This window comes from Dipodomys ordii, unplaced genomic scaffold (assembly GCF_000151885.1).
Source record: "Dipodomys ordii isolate 6190 unplaced genomic scaffold, Dord_2.0 Scaffold88, whole genome shotgun sequence".
NCBI classification, from domain to species: domain Eukaryota; kingdom Metazoa; phylum Chordata; class Mammalia; order Rodentia; family Heteromyidae; genus Dipodomys; species Dipodomys ordii.
Window position 1 is genome coordinate 6,535,033 of NW_012267304.1, and position 17,149 is coordinate 6,552,181.

Here is a 17,149-nt window from a genome sequence, read left to right on the forward strand (position 1 = left end):
ATTGGCATGTGCCTCCTGCAAAAAACAAAACTAAATAAAACCTCAGAAAAACAAGCATTGTTATTTTGAAATGGCAACTAAGATTGAATAACTTGTACACACATTTAGCAAATAGGATGTCTCTGTCTAAAAAGTAATTATAAACTTTTGAGTATATTCACAAACTAGAAGTATAGACTGTGGGCCTCTGTGGAAGTTGCCTTTATTTAATAGATGTAGTTGAAAACTTTGAGTTTTTAGATAATGAAATGGGTATTATCTTACATTTTCTTCCTGATTCTTAGCTCTGTTTACAAACTAAGATTTTTGTAGCCATCAAGTATCATCTTAGACTTGTGGTTTTTATTCATGTTTTTAAATTTTGTATTCCTGAATTTTTAGAAATTTGGAGAGAAAGTACAAGATATTCTCACAGAAGGTAGTCAGTGTCAGATCAGGTGAAGAAATGAAATAACTCTTAGTTGAGACAAATAGACTTTTCTATTAATTGAATTTCTTTTAACACTAACTATGAAGAAATCTTTGAAGAGTGGGAAATATATACTAGATGCCTTAAAGATAAATGGACAGAAATGGACAGCGATAAAAGTTCTTTATCCCTGTAGAATTAGGAAATACAGGTAAAAAGTCATTTAGTCATCTAATAGAGATCTTATATATTACTATACTTGCAGAGTGATAGGTGATCTGAGTTGGGTCTTAACAGCTGTGGGAAAACACAGGAACAAGCATTTGAGAAAAAGAACAAATTGAGAAGAAAGGTTTGGAAAGTTGAAATTGAACTTAATATTCTTGCAACTTTTAATTTTTGAGAGAGGATAGTCTAATTTTTCATTTTTATTTTTTGTACAAGTAGTTACACAAGGAGGTTACAGTTTAACATGTCCATTTATTTGTTTGGTGCACCTTGTCAGTCACCTCTTCTCTCAATCTCTCACCAGTTACAACAAGGTTCTCACTCCCCCTTATCTATTGAGTATTATGAGTAAGTTCATCCATCATTCCTTTTCATTTATCCATTACCCAGCCGCTAGCCCCCTCTCGTTGAAAACTTCCTGATACTTACATTGTTACCTAAAAGAAAGAAAACAGGAGAATTTTTTCATGCCAACATTGGGAATTCAATTCAGGGTCTTTGCGCTTTCACAGTGCTCCTGGCTGGCACTCTACCAAGAGAGCCAGGCCTATAGTTCAACATTTTTGATGGTTAATTGGGGGTAGCAGTCTCAAACTTTTCTGCCATAGCTGGCTTTTTGGACCATGAGCTTCAGATCTCATCTTCCTGACTATCTAGGATTACAGGCATAAAGTATTGAAGCTTGGCTAGAAACAAATTTTTTTCTTGGGTCCAGTTGTGGGGCCTGAACTCTAGGCCTGGGCGCTGTCCCTTAGCTCTTCAACTCAAGGCTAGCGCTCTACCACTTGAGCCACATCGCCACTTCCAGCTTTTTTTTCTTTTTGCTTATGTGGTGCTGGGGAATTGAACCCAGGGCCTCATGCATGCAAGGCAAGCGCTCTATCACTGAGCCACCTTCCCAACCCTAGAAACAAATTTTTTAAACCTTATCCGGGACCACAGTAGAAGGCAATGGTGTTTCAGGGTTAAAGTTGCTTCATTCTTAATTACTTATCTTAGGCAAACCAAAGAAGTATAAAGGCAAGGTTTCTTAGTTGTCCACTGCCGCATAACAATATTGTACCAACTTGTCATCTAAGACAACACAGTTATGGTTAGCTTAAGTGTTTTAGGAATTTGGAAATAGGTTTAGTTGAATCTTGTGACACTTTCATGAGACTGTAATGCCAGGACTGAGTTTTTACCTGGTGCTTTGATTAGGGAAGTACCTGCTTCCCCATTCTTGGTTCTTGGCAACATTTATTTCCTCCAGCTATAATACTGATGCTTCAGTGTTTTGCTGGCAGTTAATCAGAGGAAATTTCCTTCGTTTCTTTTCTACATTAGCTCAATGAACTTGGCTGTTTTCTTACTAGTGACAGAGAAACCAACAAGATGAGTACTACATTCTTTCTTAGTGTAATCTACTAAGTAATGTATTGATTAGAAGCAAACTCTTGGAGTAGGAATAACACAAGAGTGTAAACAGTAAAAAGCAGGGTCATGGGAACCATCTTAATGTGCATTTGCCCTTGGGAGCTCTTAAAATACAGATATAATCTATTGAGTAACTGTATTGTAGCACACAGTTGCAAGGAAGGCATAATGCAGATGTTGGGGTGCAAGCTTAATTTTCTTTAAAAAATTTTTCGATCTGAGCTACTTTATCACTAGGTGGTTGCATAGTTGTTAGATGTGAATAAAGTAATTATTTAAAGCCCTTTGTTCTAAATCTTTTTAATTAGGACTGAAGAGTGTGGTGCCTTCTGCAGTGTTGAAAATATCCCAGAGGGTTGTGTTCAAGGATCAGAAGAATCAAAGGTTTGATTTTTTTTTAAGAAAAAAAAATTTCATACTGCTGGCTCAATAACATGATAATTTAAAAGTTAACGTCTGGTGACCCATTCTAATTTTGTGAGGTGCATATAGGAAGTGGTCGTGTTTTCCTTTATTAAATACCTACCTATTTAAAACTGCATTAATTTTCCTGAATTGCTATTAATGAAATTGTGAGTTTTTTAATGCAAAATCTGACCAGTAATTTCAGATCTTTTTTCAAGTTAAAATTATAATAAAAGGCCAATTTTTAGTCTATAAGCAGTCTTTTTGTACAAAAATTGCTTTATTTCCTTTAAAGGACATAGTGTCTTTGTTATTTCAAGAAATTAGGTACTGATACTGGTTCTTGAAAGGAGAAATGTTAAACATACATATAAGGCCTATAAAATCAAGCGGGTTTTCAAGTTTGTAGTTAATATTTAGTATGGTGAATGGCTAAGAAGCAGGAGAAAAATAGTTCCTTTGGGAATTATAATAAAATTTGACAAAAATAAATTTTTCAGAAGAAAGAATTGAAAATGGTGAATTTGTAGCTTGATTATTTTTGTTTTAGTCTCTAGAAAATCTGCCGAAGTTGTTCTTCCCCTATAAGGTGCTCAAAGCCCTGGATCCAGAAATCTATCGTAATGTAGAATTTGATGTTTGGTTGGATAGCAGAAAAGGTAACGAAATATCAGTGTGAGCCATTTGATTCCTGACCAATCCAGGATAATTTTGCAAACTGTTTCTTGGACATTTCTAACATACTGACATAAGCATGGAATTTTAAGAATGTATTTATCAATCTATATTTTAAATCTCAAGCAGGAGACATAGGTTTAGAAGTGGGGAGGGATCTTTTTGAACATTTTGCTTACCTGGAATTAAACTTTGCAAAGATTATATGGGCATAACATATAGATAACTTTAAGAGTTCCAGACAGGAACTCTTTGTGACTAGGAACAAGCCTATCTGAAAGTTATGTATTATGATTACCCTTCAGGAGTAAGTGAATAATTTAGATAGACCTGTGGACCAGATACGACTGATTACCTGTTTTTGGTCCATGAGCTATTATTGCATAGTCATTTATATTTCAGTTGATAGAATAAATTAAAGGGAAGTATTTGTGACATGAAAATTATGTAAAATTCAAATCTCAGTGTTTATGAAGTTTTATAGCAAAATTGAGTAGTTCTGACAGAGTCTGTGTGAGCCAGGAAATTTAAAATAGTTATTATGTGGCTCCTTACAGAAGAATTTGTCAACCATTGAAATAGGTAATTATTTATCTCTGTGAAATGGATGAAATTAAACTTTAAAAAAATGTTCCACATTCAGCTTCTTGAACTTTGGTGAGCCTAATCATGATTAGTTAAATAAGGTTAAGTTTATAACATACTAAGTTGTTTTTAAAGAAATAGACTGTTTGGAAAAAGGTAAATAATACTTTCAAATGGTCCTGCTTTAGTATATGACTACTTACAAACTCTGTGTTTCAACCTGTTTGTATTTTAAAACACAAAACTATTCTCCAAAGCTGCTCTAAATTGGCCACAGAAATAATCCATCAAGAATGTTAGAATTGGGGCTGGGAAGGTGGCTCAGTAGTACAGTGCTTGCCTCCCATGCATGAGGCTCTGGGTTTGATTCCTAAGCACCATATAAGCAGAAAAAACTGGAAGTGGCACTGTGGCTCAAGTGGTAGAGCGCTATCCTTGAGCTGAACAGCTAAGTAAGGGACAGTGCCCAGGCCCAGAGTTCAGGCCTCAGAACTGATAAAATAATAATAATAATTAAAAAAATTTAAACAATGTTAGAATGACCTTACAATGGTAGCACTGTCAAATACTATGGTAAACATAGATTAGGAAATGTTTGAAAATAGCAAGTAATTCAAATCAGTTGTAATCTAGTTTAATTTTTGTTTTATTAGAACTCCAGAAATCGGATTACCTTGAGTATGCTGGGAGACAGTACTATTTGGGAGACAAATGTCAGGTTAGTTCCTTCTTTTTCAAAACTTTTTTTCCCCAAATTTTTGCTTATAGTCATCAATATGAGGTGGGCACAGTAGTCAACTATAATTCCTGCACTCAGGAGCCTGAGGCAAGATTTGGCCAGACACATAGTGAATTCAAGTCCAGCCAGAGCTCTATCTAGTGGACCTTTTCCCAAAAAACTGGATTGTAAATATAACTCAGTGGTGGAACCTATTTGACTAGGATATGTAAGCTTCTGAGCTTGATCCCTCATACCACAAAAAGAAACATTTGATCAAGATTTTATGTACAAATGTTAAAAAGATGTTTTTAGTATTTTATTGGATTTTAGTTGCAAATCTTTGTGATATTTATTTAGATGTAAGATTCATCCTGTATGTACTTTCTTCATTGATCTCCATGGATAGTATTGGCATTTAAAAATAGTAGATATTAAAATTCACTTGGGGAAAAATTATTTTTGTCTGGGAGAAGCCAGGTATGTCAGTAGACATGACTAGATACGTTGCCTTTCAGGTTCGTTTGAAATTAGATGGAAAATATTATAATGCTCATATTCAAGAAGTAGGAAATGAGAACAATTCAGTAACAGTTTTCATTGAAGAACTGGCAGAAAAGTAAGAACATAATAATTTGTTTTTTTGAACATAATTTGTTAAAATAATAAAGTCTTGTATCACTATGGCATTTTCATAGTATTAATGTTAAAATAATCAGAAATATCTGTTACTGGCCTAATATTTTACATTATAAAGCATCTGCTGACATGCAATGCCTAAATACAGTAATCACATATAAGAACTTCCAAATCTTAGTTAATAGCCAACTTATTAGAACTAAGTACAACAGAAAATTGGTGTAAAACTGTCCATCATAGTAACTGAACAGGTAGTTTGAGTTTTCTAGCATCAAAACAAGCTGCATTAGTCCTTTATAATTTATATGCAGTGTCAAAAACAGATTAAACTCGATCTCTGAAGTCTCAAAATTACTGTTTTCAATGTCAATAAATTGAATTTCCAGGTATTGGTTATGCTGTTAGTACACTTTAAGATACATTAAAATGAGCTGGGTGCCGGTGACCCATGCCTGTAATCTTAGCTACTCAGGAGGCTGAGATTTGAAACTAGCCTGAGCAAGAAAAGCTGTGAGACTTTTATCTCTAGTTAAGTAGCAAAAAAGCTTAAAGTAGAGCTGTGGCTCAAGTAGTAGAGCAGTAGCCTTGAGCAAAAAAGCTCAATGACAATGCCCAGGCCCTGAGTTTAAGCCCCAGGACCACTATACACAGAAAAGATATATTAAACTGAGCTATGTTGACCTAACAATCAGAAACATTTCCGGAATTTAAAATAATAATTTCTTGCTCATTTAGCATGTCCATAATGAGTCAGTAAAGGAAGATCTAGGCTGATAGTGGTTCCCTCTTTACATACATTTTTTCCATGATCACAATGAGGAAAAAAAATATAACAGACCACTTGCTGGTCCTTAAAAATCGCATTTTTTATTGGCCAAAGTAAATGGTTTCTATAGCCATTGGAGTAGGGAGCAGATATGATTGTTATAAGGAGAGGGAGCAAATCTTTATGATCTAGTAACAGTCTACCACATATGATAGTATGTACTACAAATTCTGAAATTATACAAAGTACTCCCAGATTTTCTAACTTACGAACAAAACTAAACAGGGAAGCTAGTGAACAATAGGTTTAAAGAAAATGCACTTGAAAATGAATCATGAGGGGTGGTGGGGATATGGGTACTGAATGAGAGTAAAGTCTTTGTTGCTGTGGCTTCATGGTGACCCATTTAACTTTAAGGCATGTTGTTCCACTGGCTAATTTAAAACCAGTTACCCAAGTGACATCTGTTCCTTCCTGGAATGCTGTACCAAGTCGAAAAGGAAGAGGTTATCACAAAATACCTGGAAGCTATGTCCCAGAAATAGGTTTGTATGCTAAAGGTTTTTATTTTTTTTCCCTTTCAGTAGCCCCCTTTATATACCAACATTGTACTTGGTTAATGTATATTATATGTCTTGTGTGATTTCATAGCTTACATATTACTGGTGTTTTGGGATGACTAATGCTTTGTTGTAGAGGAGGGTTCTCCTGTGCATTGTATTATGATCCTTGGCTTCTAACTACTAGGTGCTAGTATGACAATCAAATAGGACATACCAGATGTACCCTGAGGAAGAACATATCAAAATGTCCCAGATTGAATAATTGTTGTAGGTGGTTGTGTAAACTTAAGCTAGTGTAGATTTTATGCTGTAAACTAACTTGAGGGGAAAATGTTTTTCAAATCACCAAAAAGTAAACTCAGGAAAACCATCAGAGATATGAAACATAGCTTTTTGGAACATAGTAATGTGGGTAACAATTTCCTTCCTTATATCTCTTTCATTTGTTCCTACCAAAAGCATCTAAAAACTTTAAGGCACATGTGGAAGTAGAGGGCTGCTGGATTTTTCATTTGGTTATGAAATTTACTATGTTTATTATTTAAAAGCTATGTCAGAGATGAGTATAAAGCAGCGGAAGAAGATCTTCAAAAAAGGCCGAGGAAAGGAGGTCCATATGAATATGGCCTATGGCAGGGGAGAACCCATCCTCCCACCTAGGCTTCACCATGGAATGCATTATGGACATGGTCCTCCACTGCAGTACTCACAGATGGCTGGCAATGTTATGTCCAGTGAATATTTTTATCCTCAACATTCATCTCAACGACATGGTCGTGGATATGGGATGTTCAGGTAAGACTTTGACTTTCATGACAGTGTGTATCTTATAAAAATAATTCCTGAACAGAATTATAGAATTAAGAAAAAGCACTTAATTATAGATTTAAGAAAAATCATTTAGACACTTATTCTGTGTCCAAAGAGAGCTTAGAGCTGATATATACTTAATTCTTGCCAAAAGAATTTATTGGCCAGTTTATATTCTTATGTTTGGAAATGCGGAACAGTTGAAGAGATACCTGATAAAATAGTATCAAATAAGTGTCCTTAGGATATTTGCCACCATACTCAAGAATAATGGTAATACCAGTGCAAAGTTCTTCCTAACTGGATGTTTCCAGAAAGGCATGCTGATTCTGTTTAATTACAGAGGTTGACTAAAATCGAAAATTTCCATTTTTCCTTTCCCTTTACTTTTAGGGATTCATCTCACTTTATAAATAGGCACAATGTACCGAACCCTAAAGTTGGTTTTTACCCTGGCCCAGGTAAAAGGTGCTTCCAGAACTATGATAACATCTCCTATAGATCTCGGTAAGTAGTTGAAGTGTTCAATGTTAGAAAAAAATGTCTATGTCCAGTATTATTGTTGAAAATGGTAATTTTTGAAGGTATCAACTTTATTTGAATTATTATCTGGAAAGTATAAGGAAGCTGGGCACTGCTGGTTCATGCCTGTTATCCTAGCTGCTTAAGATTAGGAGAACTGTAATTCAAGGCCAGCTGGGTAAGAAAAGTTCACAAAAACCCTTCTCAATGTAGAGCTGGATGCAGTGGGGGTAGTATTTGTTATCTTAACCATGTCAAAAAAGCCTGACATAGGCAGATCATGCCCAGTCATGCACTGAGGTAGGAATCAAGACCATATCTCAGAAATAACCAGAAAACAGACTAATTGATAAGAAGACCATCTTGGCAGGCTCTCTAAGCCTCAGAGTTCAAACCTAGTAACTTAAAAAAATGAAGACAGCCAGCATTGGTAGCTTATCCCTGTAATCCTAGCAGATAAGAGGGGTGAGATCTGATAATTGCGGTTCAAAGCCAACCCAGGCAGGAAAGTCTCTGAATGTCTTATTTCTATTTAACTACCAAAAAAGGGAAATAGCACTGTGCTTCAAACTGGTAGAGCACTAGCTTTGATTACAAAACTGGAGGGACAATGCCCAGGCCCTCAATTCAGGCTCTAGGACTGGCACCAAACAAACTAACACAAGTTATTGCCATGTTTTAACTTACTTGCCCTTTTTATTTTCCAAATTATGTAAGTTCCTATAGACGTGGTCATCGTCAGATGCGTTGTATGAATAAGGAATGCCAGTACAGCTTTGCCCCAGGAGGCCAGATTCCCAGTGGTCTTCAAGAAACTGTTGCTTACTATGAAGTTGCAGAAGGGAATGATACTGCTTATCCAACTTTACCTGTAAGTGGATCAGAGCTTCACTTGTAAAGCTGTTACACCTTTTTAAAATTAATGGTAATGTATGTAAATTTTAAGGTTTTCTTTTTCTGGTGTTAGGTATCAAACCTGGGTCTTTATACAGGTTAGGCAAGTACTCTACTTTTGATATATATCCTCAGCCCTAATTTTAAGTATTAGTTTGGCCCTAATTTTAAGTATTAGTTTGAACAACTAAATAAAGTCCTTCAGGGCAAGCACCAACTTAGCTCCTTAGAGCTTTTAACTTTGATCTGTTTCTTTGTTTTTCTTGAGAGAAGATCTTATTATGTAGCCTAGGCTACTCCCAAGAGTTGAGGTTATAGGCGTTTGCCACTGTACCTGGTGAGAATAGTTTTTGTTTTTTTTTTTCCCTAATGCTATTCTTGGAGAAGTGGATAGAGTTAGCCAACCTTGCCTATATATGGGCTAATATATTCCGGTTTCTTGACCATTACTTGATTTTTTTTTTTTTTGTCGGTCGTGGGGCTTGAACTCTGGGCCTGGGCGCTGTCCCTCAGCTCTTCAGCTCAAGGCGAGCGCTCTACCACTTGAGTCACAGTGCCACTTCCGGCTTTTTTTTCTTTTTGCTTATGTGGTGCTGAGGAATCGAACCCAGGGCCTCAGGCATGCAAGGCAAGCACTCTACCACTGAACCACCTTCCCAGACCCTATCTTCCATTTTTATCATCCTCCAAAGAAACCCCATACCCACTAGTATCCACTACCATTTACCTGTGATCTCCTTCCTCCAGCCTTTGGCAATCACCAATCCATAGTTTGCTTACTCTAGACATTTCATTTAAATGGAGATATGAATCCTTTGTGAATAGAAGAGTAAGATTTTGAACTGGTATTTATCTCTAGCACTTTATATATACCACACATATCACAAACACACACACTCTTACTAATATTATCTCTGACCATGAAGTGTTTTCTTTGAACAAGTAAATTTTTTGCTGGTCCTGGAGTTTGAACTCTTGTTCAAACTCTCCTTTTGAGCCACAGTTCCAATTTCAGCTTTTTCTGTGATTAATTGGAGATAATCTCATAGATATCCAGCCTAGCTGGCTATGAACTGTGATCCTCAGATTTCAACTTCCAGAGTTGATAGGATTACAGGCTTGACCATTTACTTTTTTTATTGTAAAGATACTGTACAGAGAGGTTACAGTTACATGAGTAAGGTAATGAGTACATTTTCTATAAAGCATTGTTACCCCCTCCTTTGTTTTTCCCCTACTATCTCTTCCCTCCCCACCTCCTCCCTCTCCCTGCCAAGTTGTGAAGTTCATTTTCAACATAGTGTCATACATCTCATTGTTATAATGGGTCAACCTGTATCCTTGTTTCAGCATTTTGTTATTTCCCATTCCCCTCCCCAAATTAGAAAAATGTATATATAAGATGCAGGGCACCGGAATCAAATACAATGACAACAGGGGTTATACAATGTTGGAACAACATACAAAAGAAAAAAAAATCACATAGTACATTAAAAACAACAGCAAAAAAGAGAAAAAGTCTCTTTTTTTTTTTCGGTTGGTCGTGGGGCCTTGAACTCTGGGTTTGGGCACTGTCCCTCAGCTCTTCACCTCAAGGGTAGCACTCCACCACTTGAGCCACAGTTCCACTTTCAGCTTTTTCTGCTTATGTAGTGCTGAGGAATTGAACCCAAGACCTCATGCATGCAAGGCAAGCACTCTACCACTGAGCCACCTTCCCAGTCCCCCAAAGCCTCTTTTAATATAATAAACATGTACTGAAAAACTGCAGATGATTTAGTGGCTTTAAGGTAAAAGGTAATCTGAATAAAAATCCTTACTTGTTATATTCTTCTTGCTATTTATATAGAGGAAAACACTTTATTTTAGGAATTTAATGAGGGCAAGAATATCTGACACAGAATGATGTGTGAAAACATGCATGTCCATGCATGTTCTTAAAGATCCTTACTATGATCTTTTATTCAGATGACTTTTAACTTTTCCTTGTAGTCCGTATGAGTATCTGCAGATACTTATTCACAGTGACATATTTAAAATAACAGAACCTTTATTCTGAACTTAAGTCTTACTATCTATTTGGTTGATAGTACTATGTTTTTAAGAATCAAATGCAGTTTACATCTGTGGGCTTTCTTTGGTAGAAAATTATAAAGTTGGAGATTTACTTTGTGTTTCAATGGCCTGTTGATATTAATGGAGAGTACTTTTGTCTATTGAACCATCCTTTGAAGAAAAACTACCCATGCATACTTTGAAGAAATGCACATACATACACATATGTATATATACACATACATGAAACATGCTGGAAAACAGATCAGGAAAGAAATTACTTTTTTTGTGATGCTGAGGTTTGAACTGAGGCTTGGGTTTACTAGACAAGCACTCTAATTCATACTTGAGCAATGGCCCAACACTTTTTAGTTTTGATTTATTTTTCAGGCAGGATTATCTGTCTTTGCCTAGGACTTACCCTGATCCTCCTACCTGTGGCCTCCTGTGTAATTAAGACCACAGGCATATACCAACAAGCCCGGTTTATTGTTTATAGCCTATTTCTGGTTTCATTATCTATTGACTGAAAAGCTCAAATACCTATCAAGAATATGCTAATTTTGGTTTTGAAAATACGCTCATGAAACATAAGAAAAAGCAAGGACTGCCTATTTGGTTCTGTTAAAATAATACATTTTCTTTTATTATTTGTAGGGGAATATCATGAAGAATATCTTTACTCATCAGGTCAGTGAGATTCTAGATAAAACCTTATGTCTTTGATGAAATTTCAAATGTAATTTTTTTTTGCTTTACATTGACTCTTCTAGAAACTGACTATGAAAATTCAGATGTGTATAGCACGACTACATCTACAGCAAACTTGGTAGGTACTTAATAACGGCAAACATTGTTAACTCCTACTATAAATTAGGGCACTGTTCTCGGGGTTCTACATATACATGTATTTAAGTCAGCAAAACACTTTGAGGTAGTTAGCGTTGTTCCCATTACGTATCTAAAATTGAGGTCTAGAAATAAACTAAGTCATTACCTTAACTCATGTAACTGTAACCCCTTTATAGCATCTTTATACTAAAATAAAAAAGTTAAAAAAGAAATAAGGCCTTTAGTGAGTTAATCTATGTATAGATATATCTATATCAGAATAAAAAGAAATTCTTACATTGGCAGTGACATTCTTTTAAATGTTTTTATTACCAGAGTTTTTTTGTACCAGAAATTTTCATTATGATTTTTATATCAGAATGAGCTATAAATTTTATTTACTTAATACAATTAAGTTTGCTTCTTGTTTATAGTATGCACATAGTGAAAGCCTATACAAGCTACTCCATTCATGATTGTCAACTCAGGAAATCAAAGGTGGTAAATGGTGCACTGACTCTTAAAGTTTCCACTGCAGATGTCACATACCAATCTTTTTTATTTCATTGACTACATCAAATCTCACTGAGTCTAACTTTTGTCTACCTGGAAGGCAAAAAGTTAGAAATATTTTGACAGCATTAAAACTACAATATTCAACTAAATTTCTCTAAAAAAGGGAAATAGTGATTTTTGTACTAAGGGAGGCAGCCTCTGAGCCCCATTGAGTGTATTCAGATGCAAGAGTGAGGATTTCAAAATGATTATCTAAAATTCCTCATACTGGGTTCATCTGTTGTTCTTCCTGAGCTAGACCTAAAATCAAACCTACAAAGTTTACTGTTCCCCGGTTTTAGAGTGGTGCACATGAGATGAACAGTTACACTAGTGTTCCTTCTCAGAATGGGGGAAAGTGGAAGAAATGTAGTTTCTGGCCTATCACAGTTCTGAAATCATTATGGGTATACTATGTAGCCACCATGTTATGCATGGGAAAATGTCTTCTGGTTTATTATTTTCTGAAGTTCTTGTAAGACCTACCTGTCCCTGGTTATATTTGAAGGTGGTAATTTGGTAGCTTGCCTGCTTCTTTCACAAGACTTGGGGCTCACAGATTATTTTACTTTCCTTAAATAATATTATTTCTGAGTCTTGGTTTCTTTGGCTGTGACATTAATTTATTTAATCCTCTTTTATCCCTATTTTGTATACCAACAACCATACTTCTGATTCATTTTATAGCTATGCTAATCAGATTTGCTATAATGCTTTGCTTTCTTATTTCTGAGTTTCACTTGATTGTGAACATCTAAAACATACCAGCCAGCCAGGAGTCAGGGGCCAGTGGCTCATGCTTATAGTCTCAGCTACGCAAGAGGCTGAGATCTAAGGATCATGGTTCAAAGGAAAGTCTGTGAGACTTTTTTAAGTCTGGGCTTGGGTGCTGTCCCTCATCTCTTCAGCTCAAGGCGAGCACTCTACCACTTAAACTACAGCATCACTTCTGGTTTTCTAGTGGTTTATTGGAGATAGAGTCTCACAGAGATTATTGTCTGGGATGGCTTTGAACTGCAATCCTCAGATCTCAGCCTCCTGAGTAGCTAGGATTAAGATAATTGGAGTGGCACTGTGGCTCAAGTGTTAGAACACTTGTCTTGAGTTGAAGAGCTCAGGAACAGCACCCAGGCTCAGAGTACAAGCCCAGTGACTGACAATAAATAAGTAAACAAAAAAAATATATCAGACTTATTTTGGATATTTTTCCTTGAGATATTTTGTCCACATGTGATAATTTAGTGATTGCCCATAGCTGAACTTTCTTTGAGGCATCTTTGCTTCAGAGACTTTCAATGATTTTGATCCATGCTATGAAAGTGAATTCTAACTGGTTTTTCTCAAAATATTCACCTTGTATTTTAGGGTTGAAATAGTTGTCTCTTCAACCCCATGGGTTACTGTATACGAGGGCCCTCTATTCCTTTTCATTCCTATCCATAAATTACTAATTCTTTCCTGTGAAAGATTGCTGATTACAGTCTGAAAACCATGCTAGTATGTGTTTTCCTAATTTCCTTAAATCATAAATCTTCCTAGTAAGATTTTTTCAGTTGATACTATTTCTTTTTAAATATTTTATTGTTATTGTAGAATGGTATACACAGGGGTTACAGTGACATGAGTCAGGTAACGAGTACAATTCATTGTGAACCATGTCTCTCCTTCCCTTGCTTTTTCCCAATTTTTCCCTTCTGTCCCCAACCACAGGATGTATAGTTCATTTTCTACTTAGTGATTAGTGAGTACCAGTGTCGTATTTATCCTTTCTTCCACCTTCTCTGTGCTTCCCCCTGCCCTCCCATATATAAACTAACATACAAAACAAAAGGAAAAGAAAAAAAGCAACAACAGCAACTAAAAAAAAAGAAATTGACATAGCTATTGTCATTCACTCCTGTGCATATCTCCTTTAGCCTCACTGTGTGAATAATTTGTCATGTCCCAGTGGATATTTTTTTGATCATTCATTGTGTTTACATGTAGATTTATTAGGAGCATTCTAATTACAAAAAATGAGAGAAACCGAGCTGGGATGTTGGCTCAGTGGTAGAGCGCTTGCTTTGCATGCCTGAGGCCCTGGGTTTGATTCCTCAACACCACATAAGCAAAAAGAAAAAAGTCGGAAGTGGTGCTGTGGCTCAGGTGGTAGAGCGCTAGCCTTGAGCTGAAGAGCTGAGGGACAGCGCCCAGGCCCAGAGTTCAGGCCCCATGACCGGACCCCCCCCCCAAAAAAAATGAGGGAAACCATGCAAACTGTATCTTTGGATCTGGCTTACTTCACTATGATTTTTTCCAAGTCCTTCCACTTCCTAGCAAATCGGCAATGTCCTTTCTGATGGCAGCATCCAATTCCTCTGTGTGTGTGTGTGTGTGTGTGTGTGTGTGTGTGTACACATATATATATATCAATATCACATTTTCTTTATTCATGTACTGAAGAGCATTTGGGTTAGTACTATATCTTAGCTATGGTAAATAATGCTGCAGTTAACATGGTTGTGCTGATAGCTGTAGTATAGCCTGTTTTGTGGTCAATTGGATAGATGCCCAGGAATAGAATTGCTGGGTTATAGGGTAGCTCTTGTTTAGTCTTTTGAGGAACCTCCATACTGCTTTCCAAAGTGGTTGAAGAAGTCTCCAACTGTGTAATAGAGTTCACTTTTGGCCACATCCCCAACAGCATCTGTTATTTGTTTTCTTGATAATGGCCATGCTAACTGGGATGACATGGAATCTCAATGTTGTTTTGGTTTGCATTTCTTTTATGGCCAGAGATGTTGACCATTTGTTCATGTGTGTATTGGCCATTCTTACTATTCCTCTGAGAAGTATCTCTTTTTTACCCCATTTATTGATTAAATTGTTCAGATTTTAAGGATTTATTTTTCTCTGATCTCTTTTTATTCACACTTCCACTTATGGCTTTTTATTTGATAAGTAATTGGAGATGGATCTATCAGGGACTTTCCTGTCCAGTTTGGCATCAAACCATGAACCTCAGATCTTAGCCTCCTGAATAGCTAGGATTATAGGCATGTACCATCAGTACCTGGCTGACCATTAACATTTCTGTTTATATTTCAATGGCCAAACAACTAATATGGCCATACCTAACTTTTATTTTTTCACCTGAAATTATTAACCTATATTACTTGTATAATGGGACATCTCATTGTGATATTTCTATATCTGTATATATTATGCATTTTCTTATTGTAAAGGTGATATACAGAGGGGTTATAGTTATACAAGTCAGGTAATGAATACTTTTCTTTTTGAACAATATCACCTCTTACCTCTTTTCTTTGAGTTTTTCACTCCCAACCCCCTTCCCCACAAGTTGTATAGTTTGTTTTCAACATAGTATCTAGTGAGTATCACTGCTGCATTTGTTCACCTTTTATCCCATCATTTCTATGCTCCACCTTATCCTCCCCCAAACAGATAAACTTATATACAAGAGAAAAGGTATAAAAACAAAAACAGTGACAAAGGAGAAAAAAACAAGTAAAATAACATACTAACTCTTAAAGATATCTTTCTTTAGTTTCAATGTGTGAATTTAATTTATTATGTCCAAGTGTATTTTTTTTTGCCTTTTACCATCCAGTATGGTTACTTATAGATTTATAGGCACTTTGTGGTTACAACAAATAAGGGAAACTTTGCGACCTATGTTTCCTTGGGTCTGGCTTACTTACTTTGCTATGACCCAACAGTTCCACTCCTGGGCATTTATCTAACAGACCACAAACAGACCACACTAAAGCTACCAGCACAACCATGTTCATGGCAATGTTGTTTACCATAGCCAAGATTTTGGAATGAACCCAGATGACCTTCAGCATATGAATGGATCAAGAAAATGTTGTATATATACACAGTGAATTTCTATGCTTCTATTACAATGATATTGTACCATTTGTAAGGAAATGGAAAGACTTGGAAATATTGTATTATGCATTGATTTTTTTAAAAAACTTTTAAAATTATCTGTAAGTAGTTGTAAAAAGAAGGTTTCAGATGGGCACTGATGGCTCACACCTGTAATCCTAGCTACTCAGGAGGCTAAGATCTCAGGATCGCAGTTCAAAGCCAGCCCAGGCACGAAAGTCCATGAGACTCTTAGCTCTGATCATCACTTCAGAAAACCAGAAGTGGCTCTGTGGCTCAAGTGGTAGAGCACTAGCCTTGAGCTGAAGAGCTGAGGGACAGTGCCCAGGCTGAATTCGAGCCCCATGACTGACAAAAAACAAAAGAAAGGTTTCAATTTAATATTATCAGTTTATGAGTACAGTGCATTTTGATGAATGTATTTCCTTCCATCATTGTCTTCCATATCTCCCAACTCCACCTATCCCCTCTAATTATCTTGTTATATTTTCACATATGCACATTGAATATTGTGAGTGTATTCACCCACCCTTTCTCTTTTCATTCTTTTGTCTCCCTGCTTTTTGGTATTATTTTGTTAAATTACAGGTTGTTTGAAGGAGTTAATTCAAACCTTTCTCACATATATCTTACTTAAGACCACATGTTTAATGATCCAATATATATTTGCAAATATGTTTATAATTTGGATCTAATTTCCACATATCATACCTTGATTTTTCTTTACTAGTATTTTCCTGCCCAATCCTTTCTCTTCCCTTCTCCAGTCCCTTTCCCAGTCCTTGGACATTTCTGTCCTATTTTCTGTCAATTTTTATTTTTAAACTGAAATACATATCTTTATGTATTTGATTTATTTCATAATATGATTTTAGAACCTTGGACAGTCCTTGGAAGCAAAGATAGTACCCAGGAAAACTGGAAATGAAGAAGTGATTTTACTTTCGTTTTTTTTTCATTATGATTACTTTTACCTTGGCAGCTTTATGTACTAATTTTGCTTTTACTCTCCAGGCATTATACTTACAAAAGAATTTTTTTTTTTTGGGTCCGGTCATGGGGCCTGAACTCTGGGCCTGGGTGCTGTCCCTCAGCTCTTCAGCTCAAGGCTAGTGCTCTACCACTTGAGTCACAGTGCCACTTCCGGCTTTTTTTTCTTTTTTGCTTATGTGGTGCTGAGG

The 17,149-nt window shown here is 36.1% G+C and overlaps 1 protein-coding gene across 1 annotated transcript in view; it reads left to right on the forward strand.

Annotated features, from left to right (window-relative positions):
• Positions 1-17,149, forward strand: part of Alg13 (ALG13, UDP-N-acetylglucosaminyltransferase subunit) — a 72,124-nt gene that overhangs the window by 31,988 nt on the left and 22,987 nt on the right. The window contains exons 12-22 of the mRNA XM_013025844.1: positions 2,362-2,437; positions 3,009-3,117; positions 4,372-4,436; positions 4,955-5,055; positions 6,259-6,386; positions 6,953-7,199; positions 7,608-7,721; positions 8,454-8,607; positions 8,704-8,728; positions 11,343-11,375; positions 11,459-11,514. Of these exons, the coding sequence (XP_012881298.1) occupies positions 2,362-2,437; positions 3,009-3,117; positions 4,372-4,436; positions 4,955-5,055; positions 6,259-6,386; positions 6,953-7,199; positions 7,608-7,721; positions 8,454-8,607; positions 8,704-8,728; positions 11,343-11,375; positions 11,459-11,514 (1,108 nt within the window). The remainder of the gene's footprint in view (positions 1-2,361; positions 2,438-3,008; positions 3,118-4,371; positions 4,437-4,954; positions 5,056-6,258; positions 6,387-6,952; positions 7,200-7,607; positions 7,722-8,453; positions 8,608-8,703; positions 8,729-11,342; positions 11,376-11,458; positions 11,515-17,149) is intronic.